This window comes from Dasypus novemcinctus, chromosome 23, assembly GCF_030445035.2.
Source record: "Dasypus novemcinctus isolate mDasNov1 chromosome 23, mDasNov1.1.hap2, whole genome shotgun sequence".
NCBI lineage: Eukaryota > Metazoa > Chordata > Mammalia > Cingulata > Dasypodidae > Dasypus > Dasypus novemcinctus.
This window is the reverse complement of record NC_080695.1, coordinates 69,247,776-69,265,386: the sequence shown is the minus strand read 5'-3', so window position 1 is coordinate 69,265,386 and position 17,611 is coordinate 69,247,776. Positions and strand designations below refer to the sequence as shown.

General features: G+C 54.8%; 1 protein-coding gene across 2 annotated transcripts in view; it reads right to left on the bottom strand.

Annotated features, from left to right (window-relative positions):
• Nucleotides 1-17,611, bottom strand: part of ADCY9 (adenylate cyclase 9) — a 144,168-nt gene that overhangs the window by 6,683 nt on the left and 119,874 nt on the right. For both annotated transcript variants that reach the window (XM_012517947.4, XM_023583430.3), the window contains 5 exons: nucleotides 15,117-15,219; nucleotides 11,371-11,579; nucleotides 7,814-7,973; nucleotides 4,557-4,705; nucleotides 2,109-2,150 (listed from right to left, as the gene is read on the bottom strand). In XM_012517947.4, the coding sequence (XP_012373401.1) occupies nucleotides 2,109-2,150; nucleotides 4,557-4,705; nucleotides 7,814-7,973; nucleotides 11,371-11,579; nucleotides 15,117-15,219 (663 nt within the window). The remainder of the gene's footprint in view (nucleotides 1-2,108; nucleotides 2,151-4,556; nucleotides 4,706-7,813; nucleotides 7,974-11,370; nucleotides 11,580-15,116; nucleotides 15,220-17,611) is intronic.

Here is a 17,611-nt window from a genome sequence, read left to right as displayed (position 1 = left end):
TGCTGAACAGAACAACCATTGACTTTAGATGGCTAAAACACGCATGCCGAGTCCCCTAGGCCCTCTGGCTGGTTTAAAAGAATCAAGAAGAGGAGAAGGGATCCTTTCCTTGGTTCGTCCATCCTGCAGCGTGAGGAGTTACCTTCCCGGGTGACCTTTCACCTTTCTGGGTGACGCTCAAAAACAAGGAACAGCCCCCGTTGTGGGTGGACATGGTCACGGCTTAAAATCATCGGAATGGCACAGTGAGGGCCTGTAAACCCCTGTGTGGAGTCGGGTGAACTCCCCGGGGCTACTGCTTCTGCTGCTTTCCTGCCGTGGCTGTGGTCAAGGTCACAGCCCAGCCCTGGAGGCAGGCCCGGGACAGTCCCCTCTGGAGGGGCACAGGAAAGCTACACATGGGCTGGTGTGAGAGGGAGAAGGAAAACTGGCCACAGTTTCTGTTTGGAGCTTTGCTTAAAAGAAAAGGTGGTAATATGTGGAACTGACATGGGGCACCCAAAGTGGCTGGCTGGCAACACAAGGTGCCTGTAACAAGCAGGTAAGAGGCTCACGTCCCGTCTGCAACCCATCGTTTGTATTCTAAAACAGGAGCAATGGAAGTGACAGTTCTACTCCCCAGTTCAAATAGCAAACGTCGCTTTCAAAGAGAGGAAATTTATGTGAACAAGTGCAAGAGTCAATTTTACGATTTAGTAGTTGGATGTTAAATCATAAATGGAATTTAGAGTAAAAGACAGAATCCATTATTACCGAGAAGGATTGAAAAATAGGAAAAAAAAAAAAAAAAAGACTCACAGTCCTAAGCAGCTCAACGTGACATCTGTTACCATTTTGGTGCATTTCACTGCAATTTTCAAAACTACACCCAGGGAGGAGGTATAAGGGGGCTCTTCTTTTGTGGTTTATTTATTATTTCTATGATTGGAAAGTTAGAACTTGAAAGCTATTTATTTTTTCTAGATTTTGTATTTTTGACTCTATTTACAATTTATTTTGATATTTATAGTTAAGCAAGGATCTAACATCTATTCTTCCACATTTCTAGTCAGATATTTTAAAATATTTTAGAGACGGTCTGTAACAAATGTGTCACAGCAATGCAAGGTGGTGGGGGGTGACGCACAGGAGTCCTGTATGATGTTACGCATGTTTGTTTGTTTTGTAAGTTCACAACTTTTGCTATACACTTGTTGCTTATATATGCTCATGTATGAATGATATACTTCAATAAAATTTTATTTATAAAAAACAACTAAAAAAATAATGCTATTCACTTAATAGTATCATATGACCTCATTTAAAAAATCACTGATTGGCCACAGGCACCCCACCGGGGCAAGACATTAAAATCAGGGAAACTATGTGGGGGTGGGTGGATATATGGGAACTCTCTGTACTTTCTGCACAAATTTTCTGTATACTTAAAACTCTAAAAAAAAAGTTTGTTATAAAAGAAAAAAATTTATTTTAGAGAATATACTACTTTGATTTGTAAAGTCTTACACAAAATGGAACCAATTCTAGCCTATGTCTTATCATTTTACTTTCCTAATAAGACATAATAACTATGACCTGATATTATTACAAGTAGGTATTTTCCACTTCCTTTTTTAGGTGTTCATTTTATTCAAGACACAACTGTTTTCTTTTTTCTTTTTTTCTTTTTTTTATTTAATTCCCTCCCCCTCCCCCAGTTGTCTGTTCTCTGTGTCTATTTGCTGCATCTTGTTTCTTTGTCCGCTTCTGTTGTCATCAGCGGCACGGGAAGTGTGGGTGGCGCCATTCCTGGGCAGGCTGCACTTTCTTTCGCGCTGGGCGGCTCTCCTTACAGGGCGCACTCCTTACGCGTGGGGCTCCCCTACGCGGGGGACACCCCTGTGTGGCAGGGCACTCCTTGCGCGCATCAGCACTGCGCATGGGCCAGCTCCACACGGGTCAAGGAGGCCCGGGGCTTGAACCGCGGGCCTCACATGTGGTAGACGGACGTCCTAACCACTGGGCCAAGTCCGTTTCCCCACAACTGTTTTCAAGAGGCTTAGAAATAAGCAGTAATAACATCGTTACTCTCATTAAGTCAAATACTGATAGAATATTTAAAAGCTTACCTGAAATTCTTTCCTGCATCAAGGTGTGAAATTATTATGGAACTGAAATGAAAATGCAGAAAAATATTATTATACAAAGCAAAGAGGACCACATATAAAGCAACCCAAGAAGAGTTTAAACAAATAGCTTTCCTTTTTTTTTTAAAAAAAGTAGAGGTCAAGTTGGACAGTTAAGGATAAAATTTTTTATTATAAATTGATACTGTGTGTCTTTAACACAATTGGTAGAGACAACGATGCAGCTGGGAAAGTCAAACAGGAAGTGAATGTGAGCGCTCATTCACTACCAGCACGTTGGCATCCAACGGGCTAGAAATGGGCCTCGGGCTCAAACCCCGAGGCCTGCTGGGAACGGAGGTTCAGTGTGAAAAGAGCTGCTGACGCCGCGGCAGGCGATAGCTGACTTGTGACGCCAGGTTCTGCTGTCTGTGGAAAAGGTGCCCAAAGCAATCAAATCCCAATTTTAGGGAATCAAAGCGCACCCAACCAGGACAGCTACCTAAGTGAAGAACTCGTTCTGCATGGGAGGCACGAAACCTCAACACAGCGTGCTGGGGTAGGCGTGAGGCCGGCACCCACCCAGGCGCTGCTCGTCCTTGGACCACGAGCCTCACTCATCAAAACAGGGGCTAGAGAAGACCCCGTGTGCACGGGGAGGGCCGTGTGAGTGTGTGTGTGTGTGGGGGGGGAGGGGGTCAGGCAACAGAGACCCTGACCGAAATTCTCCACGGGAGCCACTTTCCTGAGTAGCAAAGGCCAGGGAAGGCTCAGAGGGGCTTTAAAGTAACACGAGGCACTGCAGGGCTTTCCAGAGGAGAGAACCGCAGGCACTGCCACCCTAGACGTGGCGGCCAAGCCTGTAGGCCCTCTTCTTGTCCTGCCCAGACACGGCCGTGACCCCATCGCCCTCCTCTTCACGAGTCCACGTCCCTTTTCCCCTGTGCCGGCTGCAGTTTTCGGAAGAGTCCCGTCCCCCTTCATACACGCTGACCTTGTTTCTTTTCACTTGCCACCTCCTAGTCCTGGCCCCAGCACGGCGTAGCCAGGGCCACAGGGTGGGTGTGCTCAGAGGACCTTCCTGTGTGCGAAAGCTGCTCAGGGGAGGTGTGCCCACCAGATCTGCTGCTGGAAGCTGCGTCGGGTCACACTCAGGGCCAAGGGCAATGGTGTGGCCTCTGGGGCGCCGAGTCCAAGTGCAGACGCCCCCACGGCCGTGACCAAACGACCCTGCAAGCAGCTGATGAGGGATCTGTGACGGATCCAAAAGGTCAAAATGTAGATTGTTCAATTTCATGCTCTTGGAAAATGACCGTAATTCCACATGACCAGGATTTCAGCGAAGTGAAAGTATACTTTGGTTTGCTTCAATGAATGAAACCATCCTTTAATGTTTCTCTTCAAATACTGAATGAGGGTGCTGCTGGAAATTCCTTCGTTGACCTTAATTTGCAGAGAACTTGACTATCTTTCATAGTGTTGTCATTTTGTTATGAAAACGAGGACGAGTACTTTGTCCATGGTCAATGCTGTTTTGTTAATGCCCAAAGGCACACTGTGGCAAGGACATTTGATGTCGCTTATATCGCTACACATTGGGTCAGCTTCTACTTCCGAATTTATGAAAGCTGTGGGTCTCAGTGAGAGCTGTACTGCCCCAAGGGGGCACTGTGGACAAGTTGGGGTCCCTGGTTGCTTATAACGAACTGGGGAGCCAGGAAGGTTAGGGGGCCCGCAAAGCAAAATGAAGAAACATCACACATAGCTGAAGTATCCTGCTCACCTAAGTCCGTTTTAATTACAAATAGGTGGTTCTTTAATACTTGGAAGTGGTGAAGCGTTTTGACAAGGAGTTTTGCCAAAAGCCTAATTTTTAAGAGAACTTTGTTGCAGATAAGGAAGATCAATGGGTCAAAGACACGACCATGAAATTACTGAATAAACTGCTTGCCAGGCACATTCTGCTGGCCAAGGTGTTATTGAATTTCCAGCCACATAATTAGTTGAAAATAGTTAAGAGCCTCAACATCAGTTGCAATTGTGCAAGAGTCAATTTGAGATTCCTTTCAACAAACTCAGAACCAAACCTTGTTAAATTAGTACCTAATTTTTGTGTCTATCTGTACCTCTACTCTTTCGTTTTCTTGTTTGGTACGAATCGGCTTCTGATCTTACTTTCTGAAATTCAAACTTAGTCATTATAGGTAAGATTCAAGCAAGTGACTGTTGCATTGTGTCTCTGGGGGCAGCCACATGGGGGGTCTATATTGAGATATATTATTTTATTCTAGTCCATTTTCTTTTTCATTCTTTTGCATATTACTCTTGGGGCATTTTATTATAGTTTAACACTACTTGTTCCGGAAGACTCAGTTTTAATGTCTGGGAAGGGAGACGATGGCAGAGGTGGTTCCGACACAGAGGGTGCCAGCCGCGGCGCCTGCTGCTTACCTGTCTGGACACAGGGAGACGTAGAGCAGGAGCAGGAGCCCGGCCCCTGCAACGGTGGCCAGCGAGGACCTCATCCAGGAGCTGAGCTGGCAGAAGTTGCAGTACTGCACGACGGAGACGAGGACGGCCGAACACAGGGACGCTGTGAACTGCGAGGGGAGCAGAGGCATGAGGCAGCGTCCAAACCCGGCCGACCGCTGCGCGCCTGGGCGGTCTGAGGTCAAATGATCCACTCACTTACCTATGCTTCTGCCAAATATGAAAACATTGCCACGAGCGCAAGACAGTGGATAGAGCTGCATTAATTCTTAGTTTTGGGGAAGTAGATGTGGCTCAACTGATAGAGCATCCTCTTTTTTTTTTTAAAGATTTATTTATTTAATTTCCCCCCCCTCCCCTGGTTGTCTGTTCTTGGTGTCTATTTGCTGCGTCTTGTTTCTTTGTCCGCTTCTGTTGTCGTCAGCGGCACGGGAAGTGTGGGCGGCGCCATTCCTGGGCAGGCTGCTCTTTCTTTTCACGCTGGGCGGCTCTCCTCACGGGCGCACTCCTTGCGCGTGAGGCTCCCCCACGCGGGGGACACCCTTGTGTGGCACGGCACTCCTTGCGCGCATCAGCGCTGCGCATGGCCAGCTCCACACGGATCAAGGAGGCCCGGGGTTTGAACCGCGGACCTCTCATATGGTAGACGGACGCCCTAACCACTGGGCCAAAGTCCGTTTCCCAGAGCATCCTCTTACCACATGGGAGGTCCAGAGTTCAAACCCAGGGCCTCCTGACCTGTGTGATGAGCTGGCCCATGCGCAGAGTTGCTGCACGCAAGGAATACCATGCCACGCAGGGGTGTCCCCCAAGTAGGGGAGCCCCACATGCAAGGAGTGCACCCCGTAAGGAGAGCCGCCCCGTGTGAGAAAAGTGCAGCCTGCCTAGGAGTGGTGTCACACATATGGAGAGCTGACGCAGCGAGATGATCCAACAAAAACAGACACAGGGGAAGCGGACTTGGCCCAGTGGTTAGGGCGTCTGTCTGCCACATGGGAGGTCTGTGGTTCAAACCCTGGGCCTCCTTGACCCGTGTGGAGCTGGCCCATGCACAGTGCTGATGCGCGCAAGGAGTGCCCTGCCACGCAGGGGTGTCCCCCGTGTAGGGGAGCCCCACGCGCAGAGTGTGCCCCATAAGGAGAGCTGCCCAGCGTGAAAGAAAGTGTAGCCTGCCCAAGAATGGCGCCACACACACAGAGAGCTGACACAAGATGATGCAACAAAAAGAAACACAGATTCCCATGCCGCTGACAACAACAGAAGTGGACAAAGAAGAACACAGAGCAAACAGACGCAGATTCCCGGTGCCACCAAGGGTGCAAACAGACACAGAAGAACACACAGTGAATGGACACAAGAGAGCAAGACCACAGGGGGTGGGGGTGGGGGTGGGAGGGGGGAGGAGAGAGAAATAAATAAAAATAAATCTTAAAAAAAAAATTCTTCCTTTTGGTTGGCTGGGCAAGGACAGATCATCAGTCATGAGGTTAATTACCTAGAGCTTTAAGTTACAAGTTCAAGTGGTACCAAGATTCTTCTCCAGATGTTACCTTGCTGGAGAGGACAGGAGAAGGGGTGCCCTGGCTTCAGCTACCTTCTAGTCCCCTGCTGTGCACAGCTGACGTGGAATTTGGGCTCAAGCATCAAATACAAGCAGCCTGCCCCAGTAGTTCATATTACACTCACTCGCACCAAAAATACACTTTTTCACAATAGGATTAGTTCAAACTTCATGGAGTTTAACTCCAAAGCTCCCTCTCGGATCAAGAGCAATGCATTCAGGTGCAACTCACTTATTTGTGCCAGTTCTAGAGACAAGCCTATTCTCTTGAATTTCTTGGAAACATGGAGCAGGTGCTTCTTGGTAAAACCTAAGAAAGGATTTGAATCATGAAGAAGACTAAGTAGAGCTGGAGAGGGTCAGGGGCCAATGGTGTAAGTGCCTGAATTTGTGAGTCTGGCCAAGGACAGGGACTGAGCATCTGGACAAGACCACAGAGCCCCCCTGCCTGCTTCTCTACGATGGTCATGCCTTCTGTAAGAAGGGCACGCAGGTGGCAAAATTGGGACCCTCGTGCATTGATGATGGGGATGAAAAATGGTGCCACGGCTGTGGAAAAGTCTGGCCGTTACTCAGAAAGTTAGAGAGTTACCAAATGACCTGGCCCCTCCACTCCCAAGTACATGTCCCAAAGAACTAAAAACAGGCACTCCACAGACACTCGCCTATGCCAATGCTCACCACAGCATCATTCACAATGGCCAAAAGGCAGATGCAAACAAGTGCCATCAACAGAGGAATGGACGAAAACACTATGGTCCAGCCACAAGTGGCACGTTCCTCAGCCACGGAGAGGAATGCAGGGCAAACCATGTGGCAACATGGTGAACCCCGAAGGCACTATGCTAAATGAGATATGTCAGACACAGAGGAGCAGATACTGGTACGATTCTGTTTTTATGAAACATCCAGAAGAACCAAATCACAGACAAAAAGTAGATCAGAGGGAAGCAGATGTGGTTCAAGTAATTGGGGTGCCCACCTACCACACGGAAGGTACTGGGTTCAGTTCCTGGTGCCTCCTAAAGAAGACAACACAGCAAGATGACACAATGAAGAGACACGACAAAGAAGCACAATGAGAGACACAACATGCAAGGAGCGGAGGTGGCTGAAGCCATTGGGCGCCTCCCTCCCACATGGGAGGTCCCGGGTTTGGTTCTCGGTGCCTCCTAAAAAGAAGACAAATGCACGACCAACAGACACAGAGAGCAGATAGCAAGCTCAAACAATGGAGCAGGGGTAGAAATAAATAAAATAAATCTTAAAAAAGAAAAAGAAAAAGAAAATAGATCAGAGGTTATGGGGGGAGGGGCAGGGAGAAGGGGAGTTAAGGTTTATAGGTGCAGAGTTTCTGTTTGGGGCAATGGGAAAGTTCCAGTAGTGGGTGACACTGTGTATGTGTAGTGCGACACTGTAATTGCCATCGACACTGCTGAACGGCACCCTTGAAAGTGGCTGAAAGGGCAAATTTGTGTTATATATGTGACCACAGCTGAACCGAAAGATGAAGAGACCAGCCCGTGGTTGGGACAGGCGCTTCTGCCCTGGGCAGGGTCCACGTTGACGCTGCTGTCCCGCATGGCCGGGCTTATCACTGCTGCTTAAGCAGCCGGGAGCCCACAGACACCGGGCAGGACCGCTGCGCTCCACTCACCTGCGCGTCTGTCTCCAGCTCAGAGGTGGCGTGTGAGTAGACGGCGAGGGCGGGCAGGGACACGAGCACGGCCCCGATGAGGTGGCGGGGCAGCCAGCCGGCGATCCACTCCAGCAGGCGCTTGGTGCAGGCCAGGACGTCCTCCAGGAAAAACACCATCCTGCAGCGGCCAGGCAGGGTCAGCCGCGCAGACCGCAGGGGGCGCCTTCCGCGATGGTGGGGGGCCCGGGCAGCGGCCACAGCCCCTTGGCGCTGTCCTTCCCGTGTCCCACCAGCACTCGGGGCTCTGGGACCTTGGCGTGGGGACCGTCTGCGTTCGACCGCGGGCGTATTAAAGTCCCAAGCTGCGGCCTCTGTGCACCCCAGCCAGCACCCGGGCCTGGGGTCCCCTGCGGCCCAGCACGCTGCTGTGGCCCCCGCTAGCCGTCTGGAGTGGGAGTTCTCCACTGTGGGGGACAGAGCCCCCCACAAGGCGTCTCGGAACTCTGTGGGGCCTTCTGGGGGCCACGAGGACTGAGGCACTGGGCACTGGAGGCACTGGGCACTGGGCACTGGAGGCTGCCAGCACCCGGCGAGCGGGAACCAGGCGCAGCTGTCTACCGCGCGGGACGTACAAGGGTCCTGTCCCCGTCCCCATGCAGGTAAAGCCTGCTAACCACAAGCCCCACCCAGACCCCGTCTCTGCTCCGTGTGTAAATGTAAAGGGCTGTGTGCGTGGTGTCAGCAGACACTGAGGTTTCCGGGGGCACGTCCTGCGCCAACAGGCAAACAACCCAGCGAAGGTCAGCCTTGGTTTTGCTCGGACATTACCAAGAGCGGCTCAACGTTTCGGAAAGCATTGAACTGCACCACGGCACGTGAGCCACCAATGCCGCACTCCTGGGTGGCATGAGGGCACTCGTCACGCCGCAGCGAGCATGCGTGTGGGGTGACATGCTGCGGTCTCAGGGTGAGGCCCTGGGGAGCGGTGCCCAGGCAGACACAGGCTGCACCTCTACCTGCTTTCTTCTGCTTCCCCTTCCCACCAGGGTCACTCTCTCTGCAAACACCTGCTCAGGTAGGCCGCGTTTCAGGATGGAAATGCCAATGGAACGGAACCTTTTTACAGAGCACAGGAGCTGGGAGGTGGGCTGGGGACCATGGCCTGGCAGAGGAACAGGCCTTGGCTAAGTGCGTCAGGGCGGGTGCAGAGGGTACACGAGGGAGACCCTCCAGGGGCCTCTGGCCACCCCCCCCAACGCTCTAAGCTTTCCGTCTGGAATCCCTGCAGGGCGGCGACTGCTCTCGCCGCACTGCCACGACAAGGAGACCCTGAGGCTCTGGCCATTCCCCGGGGCACCCAGCCACGTCTGACCCTTCCTGGCTGCAGACGGCTCTGCCCCCCTGAGCATTAAGGGGTAACGGAGGCCTGGGCGGGGCTCAGAATAACGGGGACTCTGCCAGGTGGCAGGAGCTGCAGGCCGTGGGAGAGGAGGCAGGGAGGCAGGCGGTGGCCTCCAGGGCCAGGGCGCGGACGGACGCCCCTGGGCACCGCAGCAGGACGAGCTGGCACTGAGCACGAGGCGCTTTGCGGCAAAGACTTTCTGAGCACAGGTTAGCTCTGGGCTCCCGGAAGAAGGCTGCAGAACCGCTTAATTCGGGCTCGAGAATAATCTGCAGTGTAGAGTTTCTTTTTCATTCAGATTATTTTGCGACCCTAGGAGCAGGAGCTGGGGACTAGGAAGGCAAGGAGGAAAAGCCGTGCACGGACACATCAGCAGCTGGACATGCTTTACCGCTGTGAGCCACGGGCCGAGGCCACCGGGACCCTCGAAGGCAGCGCTGCCCACAGAACTTCCTGTGATGATGGACGCGCCCTGTACCTGTCCCACACGGCAGCCCTTGAGCTGTGGCTAATGCGCTGGAGGAAGTGAGTTTTTAATTTAACGTTACCCGCCCCGTAGAGCTGGCGGCTACCCTGAAGGGCCGCTCCAAGCGCAGCTCTGAGGAGTCCTGCAGGCAGCGCAGGCTCTTGCCCGTGTGGGAGGGCTAAGCGCGGCCCCCCGAGGCGAGGGGTGCCCTGTCGAGGTGCCGCCCTCTCCCTGGTGAAGGGGACGGAGTCCCGCCCGGCACCCCTCCCCGGAGCGGGACGGCTTGCAGGCGAGGGCGCCGCAGCCTCAGCCTGTGTCTCTGAAGCATGGGTCACAGGCATCCTGTGGGGCCGAGTCCACCGGACAGAGACCGACCCTGGAAAGTTTTAAAAACAGGAAAGGTCGGGAAAGAAGGCCAGCTCCAAGACGACAGGGAGACGCCCCCGCAGGCGCGCCTTCAAACAAAAGCCTCGGAAGGTGCGGGCGAGGCGGAGGTTCCAAAATCAGATGGTGGCGACCGAGTTACTAAAAATCACTGACCTGTGCCCGTGATGAGCGCCTTTCACGGCATGTGAATTATCCCACGAAAAAGCTGCTGAACCCTGGGGGGCTATGGGTGTCGGAGTCGGGGTCCCCAGAAGCAGGCCAGTGGGAAAGATCTGAGCACGGGCAGCTGCCTGGGGGTTCCTGGGAGGCACGGGGGGTGGGAAACCGCTAGGCCGTGAGACCCTGGGGACCTGGAGGGGACACTTCAGCGTCATCTCAGCGAGTGACGGGGAGCGGTGGTGGCTCGAGAAAGACCCGGAAGGGAGAGGCCGGGCCCCCAGGGGAGAGGCTCGGCCTGGACCTGAAGCTGCTGGGCTCGAGGGGCAGAAGGCAGGGCCTGGGCCCCTCGGCTGGTTTCCGTGTGAGCCCGGGTTCCGGGAGCATCACCAGGGGGCCCTGCTGGGCAGACAGGCTGTCCTGAGAGGACAGGGCTGCGCAGGGCGGTGGGGTGCTAGGGCCTACAGCACGGCGCCGGGGTGTCTGCGTGCAGGAGTGGGACGCCGACTCCCGTCGCTGGCCGCGCCTCCCCGGGGGCGCCGGCCCCTGCTCAGAGCCTGTGTCTGCCTTTAAAATTGAGCTTCCTGCCCTTTTCTCAGCGAGCTCTTCACCTATCCTGGCTACAAGTCCCTTTCCAGTACACTCGGCAAACGCGTTCCCGTCCTGGGCTGCCTTTGCACTTTTTCCCCTGCTGGTTGGTGTCCTGCGCGGGACAGTTTTCAGCTTTGATGGCGGCGGGCGCACGCGCTGCCTTTTGGTGTCTGGGCTTCGGGGGTCATCTTCAAGGAACCACTGCCTGAGCCAAGGGCATGAAGACTGACGCCCGCCTCCTGACTTTGGACGGCTGGGCGCGTGGGTGTCGGAGGCGCCTGCTGGCCCCCGGCCCCGTCACTGCCACCCCAGAAGGACGCGCTCCTCCTCGCCACCCTTTCGTATTGCCTCCTTCCCACTCTCTCCGTTTGTGTCTCAGGTCATCCGGGGACTAGCTGGCGGCGGTCAGGCCTGCGCGGGCCCCGGCCCTCTGGCACGGGGTTCCCCGGGTGCACAGGGCAGGGTCTGCGTGGAACATGGGCTGGGGGGAGGGACCGTGCCTGGGGCCCTTGGGGGAGCCCGCGGTCAGGCTGCTCAGCAGTAAGGTGTCGCGCACATCGGGCCGGCGCTTACCTGACGGAGACCACGAGGGACAGCACCTCGAGCAGCAGGGCGGCGACGAAGACGGCCAGGGCAGCGGGCGGCGGGGCGGTGGCGGTGGCCCCGTACCTCAGGAAGCACGTGGCAGAGAGGATGAGGAACACCGTGGCGGAGAGAAACACGTCCAGGAGGGAGCTGAAGGTGGGGCTGGCGAAGGTCTTCACAGGCGAGCTCCGGACCACCTGCGGGGGGCGCGGCGTGAGCAGGACTTCCGGGGGGCTCGCCCCCAATGCGGGCGAGGGGCGCCCGGGGGGCTTGTCTCCACGGCCGATTCCCAGCTTGGCAACGCGGGAGCCGAGCCGCAGAGACAGGCTCCGGGCCGCTCGGCACGCGACCACAGGTCAGCAGCGCTCGTGGTGCGTTCTGTACCCCACCTGCGAGGAGAGCCGTGGGCTGGCCAAGCTGACGGCGCTGCCAGCCTGCGCGGGACGCTTTCGGGTGCGGGGGTGTGAGCGCTGGCTTCCGGGCGGAGACGACAGACGCCACAGCACCCGCTGTAACACACGACGCCCTCAGCCGGGGACCCGCTCAGGAGCCCGCGCCGAGCCAGGTCCGACGCAGCCCTCGTGGGAACGGTGCCCGGCAGGCGGGTGCTGAGAGCGACGGAGGGGCAGGCACTGGGGGGAGGGGCACGCCTTCTCCCGTGACAGGGCGCATCCCAGCACTGAGGGCCCTTCTGGGTGGCCCTTCTCAGGGCTCACAGCAGCCCCTGCGGGAGCCGTCCCCGCTCAGGGGAGGGCAGGGAGCCAAGGCCAGGCCTGGACCCAGGCGAGCCAACGCCAAACCCAGGCCTTCGGCAGCGTCCCTGAGCGCACCCGCAGGCAGGCGCTCTGTGCGGAGTGAAGAAGCCGCTTCAGAAAAGAAGCCCTTCAGCTGCCTCCTGGCACTGACCCGGCAGCGCCCGGGGCCCAGAAGCTTCAGAAAGCCAGCTGGTGGTGACGGGAACGGAAGGGGCCTTGGTCCTGGTGGGCGCGTGTCCCTTTGGGACCAGCGTCATTGGTGCCTCTTAGCAGCTGCTGGAGCCTGGAGGAAGGGCGGCTTTGGCCGGCTCGGAAAGTGCCAGAAGCACCTGGGAGAAGGGTCTGGTTCCAAGTTCCTGCCTGCAATTCCAAGAACGCAGATGCTCTGCAGGGTGCCACGTGCCCCAGCCGGCCAGCCGGGCCCCCAGCTCTGAAGTTCCCTCGGAAGGGTCTAGAAGGAAGGTCTGGGGCTGCACCGCCGGCCCCTGGTCTGGCTCTGAGCGTCCCCGGGCTCCCTCCAGGCTTGAGCAGGGGCTGGGCCTGCAGGGAGGCCGCGCTCCAGCCCGACCCCCGTGGCTCCTGGCTCTCATCCCCCTGGCCTGGGTGGGCCAAGCCCCCTGCTAGGGGCTTCGGGCATCCTAGGTCGGATGGCATGGCCTCACAGGGCCCTTCTGGAAGGGGCCCCAGGCAGGAGGCTCCAGGCACCAGGGAGTCCAGACAAGGGCTCGGGGCCGGGAGGGCAGAGGCCAGCGGCCACCACGCCAAGCAGCCTGGGACCCCAGGGGGCTAGCAGCAGAGGCTGGGCCAGCGTCCCTCGTGTCTGCACGGCCCTGCAGCCATGACAGAAAACCAGAAGCCCTGCTGCCATCCTCACGTGGGGCCCCCTCCTGCCTTCCCCACCGGACGGGCTCTGCAGGCCGCCGCCTCCTCCTCTGACCCAAGCTGGGTCCCTCCTGCATCCCCGCCGCGCTGCCCCCTCCCCGGAGCCCCCACCTGGCACATCCCCATCCTCTACTCGCTGTGGCCCCCACCCTCTCGGGCCTCCTTCCTCTGCCTTACGTCAGGGCCCGGGACCGCATGCCCTGACACCTGCACGTCCACCTGGACACTGCACGCCGGCCCTGCGGCCTGCACCCCCTGCCCCGCAGCCCCTGCCTCCCAGGGGCTTCAGACTGAGGACCCGCCCCACCTCCTGGCAGGCAGCACCGCCTGGGAACCCACCCTGTGCCTCAGTTTCCTTATCTGAAACAGGGATAGTTGCTACCGGCCCCTCCCGCGTGGTGGCGACGCTGACCCCTGCGTCCTCCTGCCCCAGCCTGCCCTGCGGCTCGTGGACAGCTTCTGACCCGCTGCCGGTGCCACCCTCGCCCGCTCTGTCCCCTCCCACAACTCGGCTGCGTGCTCTTTATAAAACACAACCCATCGCGCCAGCTCCTCCTCCGGATTCTTGGACGGCTCCCGGGCCATGGCGTGGGAAGCCGCGACGGATTGTGCCCACTGCTGCTGTGCCCACTCCCTGGCACAGGGAAATGACTGCAGCCCCCTGACCATCCTCCTGGGCTTTCGTATCCGTGGGGTTTGGTAGGTGCTGGTCCCTCCCTCTGGGATGTCCCCCCTCCTTCATTTACTTGGTTCCTAATCCTCCACTAAGGGGGCTCGGGAGTCACCTCCTCCAGGAAGCCTTCCGGCCTGGCCCTGCCCAGCCAGGTGCCCTCTGGGCTTTGCCAAGTCTGCTGCTCTGAACCACAATCTCTGTTTCCTCTCTCTGTCCAGCACCCGGGGCCGTCCCTGACGAGCAGGTGCGCGGTGGGAGCCCGGTGGAGAGGAGCGATGACTGTGCACTTTAGGGTCAGGCGCGCCTTTTGTTTAGGGGCTCGGCGGGCAGCCGAGGGCAGGGACAGACGGGCTGGGGTCCAGCCCCAGCTGTGGGGTTCCGGGCCAGGTACTTGGCGCTCTTGGCCTTGGCTTTCTTTTTGGTAAAACAGTAATAAGGACACGCTCCCTTAAAGGGGTGCTGTGAGGATTAAACGAGGCCATGTTTCATGTCCAGCCACGGGGACCCTCCTGGGGACGTTCACTGCTATTCGCTGTCCCCTGGCGGCTGACGAGAGGTGGCACGGACAGGGTCTACCTGGCGCCACTGTATCTCTAGAGCTGGCTCAGAGCATGGACACAGCGGGCGTCTTATAAGCACCTGGGAAACGAACGAACGGCCTTGGAGCGGAAGTCCTTCCTGCTCTGGAGCTGAGCCTGGACCGGAGAGGCTCGGCTAGCCCCAGGGGAAGGGACGCGGGCGTCTGCCTCTGGGCTCCTGCGCCTGCTCGCGGTCCCACAAGTGCCCTGGACGCGCGCGGGAGTGGCGGAGGCTGCTCTGCTGGCTCCTGGGACGCAGCGAGGGCGAGAGCCAGGGAGCTGGGGAGGGCCGTATGGACCCTCCACCACGCGGGTAAAGAGGACGGAGCGCGGTCCGTGCAGAGGAGACCGAGAGGAGAGGGGAAGCATGGCCCGGCTGGGGCCAGGGCGAGTTTCCTGGAGGAGATGATGTTTGAGCCGAGGGTTCGAGGAGGGCAGGCGTCGAGCAGGTGGAGGTGTACGTCAGCCCCACGGCGGGAGGGGTGCAGAGCTCCACAGGGAAGGGCGGAAGGTGGCAAAGCAGCCTGGAGGACGAGGGGGGCCTGGGGCTGGAGCCCTCTGGCTGTGCTGGAGCACAGCCGAGGTGGCTGGGAAGCCACGGGCACCAGGCAAGGGTAGGGCTGCACTGGGAGACAAAGGATGCCCGGAAGGCTGAGGGGAGTTTCCTCCTTTGCAAAGATACATTCAGACACAGATTCACCTGAAGGCTTGTCCAATCAGGGACCGCAATATCAGGCTGCATCTTCCTGCCGCTCGCGGAAAAAAGGCAGCTAAGCACGAAGCTAACAGTGAACCACCCCGAGGAAGCCAGGCACCTCTTTCATGAAACTGTGAGTAAAAACGCACCTCTTCTTGGTAGCTGGTCCTATAAGCTCGTTCCAGCTCCTGATCCAGGAAGTTCAAGCTGAACTGATTAATGGGTGGTTTAAAAAAATAATCTTTCATCAGGCTGGAAAAGACAATAAATGCAATCAATCAACATTCAGCAGATCAGAAGATCGCAATTAGCAACCAAAATACCACTTCATTAAGCATATCGCAAAAGCTGTGTCTAAGAGTCACCATAATAGACAGAAATTGCTTGACCTTCCCCTTTTTAAAACATATCTCGGCAAAGTCCTTCATGTTTCTAAACATAATCACATTTTCTATTTCACCCATATTAAAGAATGACCACGCACCATAATTATAAGACATCATTAGACTTTGCTTTCAAAAACACATTCCTAATATGCAGGATGAGAAGATGAAAGCAGCTTTTCTGTTCTAGGAAACTATCCTGATATGAAGAAATAGCAGATCTCTGCACTGAGAATGCTCATACTCATCTGGAGGTTTCAAATGAAAAAATAACTCAGAACTGGCAGTCCTGTCATTGAGAATACTGACGGTAATTACCACCGTAAAAGCTAACAGGTTGTTAGCACAAAACCGCATTTATAGTTAGGTACAGGTGTAATTTTGGTGCTATTGCTACAAACGCAGATTGCACGTGAAACCTGCAAAATGCTAAAGCTGAATGATTTAAGGGCAATCAAACCTGCTTTGCGTGACTCTTTCATTCTTTTATGAGTTGCTAGCAAATAGTAATATCCTTTTCATAATATAGTAAATTACCATAAATTCACGGGAACGTTAACGTGACTCCAAAAGGCAAATCCAACACTGGGGTACGGTCTCCTCCCTCACGGAGCAACCGTGAGAATTAAATCAGATTAAACCTGTGAAGTGCCGGCACACGCCTGGTGCGCTCACTGCCGCCCCGACCAGGTGCGTGCGCCCTCCTTCCCTGGCAGCGCAGTGAGGCGCCTTTTACGTGACAAGTGTGCGGCACCCTGCTACCCTCAGACTCAGGGGTTCACCAAAACAGATCACGCGTGCAGCCATAAAACAAGTCTCCATAAACGCAAAAGAACTGAAATCGCACAGCGCGTGTTCTTGGATTACGATGACGTTAAATTCAACATCAGTAATAATAATAAATCTAAATACTGTTTCTCACTTAAAAGAACCAGGGGCCTTTGGAGAAATAGCTGATTTCTGAGCCGGGACAAGGGAGGTATAAAATGAGCCCTGAACATCTTGTTGTGCTAAAAAGTAAGAAATTGCTCCAAATCAAACGATGGGGCATGTTCAAAAAGAGCCAGCCAGAAGGGGCTCCCACTGGCCAAACTCAGGACAAGTAGAGCATTAAAATATAGTAAGGACTGTCACTGTGGGCCCTGAGGGGAGGGGAAAAGAGGTATTGAATAGATGGAATCAATGTAACTGTGTGGACAATAGAAGTGTTCCACAAGATTACGCAAGGATGGATATAAGACATGTTAAATTACACCAAAAATGTATAGGGGCTGACAGGCTAAAAGGTAAATCATAATGTAAAACATAAGATAACTAAAACTTTAGAAAACTGTATAGTCTAAGATATAAACCACAATGTAAACCTCCCCCCTCCCAAAAAAATAGTAAGGCCTAAGATGGATTATAGCCCATTAGCTAAAACAGGAACCCCTGAGTCAAGGTTGATAATGGCTGCAGGGATGAATGGAGACAGGCAGTAACAAATGACGGAGCGGCTCGTCTTTACAGTAGAATGCCTGGCGCCAAAAGACAAAAGCCCAGGGAGTCCCGGAGCTGGAAAACCCCAATGTGAACCATCACAGTGAAGAGTGTTCAGGCAAGAGTATCAGTGGAAATTAAATTCAGGGAAGTCTGATAAAGAGCAGGATATTCTGCATGATCTTAAAGTATCTTCCCACAGGTCGCTTAGTCACAAGGAGAAAATAGTCGAGATTGGAAAACTGGACAATACCTTGCCCAGCTGATAAAAATCAACATCACGGATGAGGGACGAGTGGGCATGATGTGACTCTGGACACCTGAGAAGGTCACGTCCAGGGCACTGAGATGCATAACCTGAATCTCATCATAAGGAAACATTACCCAAACTCAACTTCAGGAATCTTCTCTAAGGTAACTGGGTCTGTATTTTCAAAAACATCACTTTCATGAAAGGAAAAGAAGAGTTGAGGAACTGTTCCAAGTATAAAAAGACTACAAAGGCATGACAATTAAATGAATTATGTGATCCAGATCTGTATCCTATTCTAGAGGGAATAAAGTGCTAGAAAGACCATATGGGGTTAAGTGACAAAAAAATATGGACTACAGATTAGATAAAATATTGTATCAGTGTTTAATTTCCTGAATTTGTTACCATAAATATGGTCAGGTAAATGAGCATCCTTGTTTTCAGGAAATATCTCCTTAAGTATTAATGGGTAAAGCGCATGATAGAATCAACTTAGTGTCAAGATGTTTCGGGAGAAATAGAAAAATTT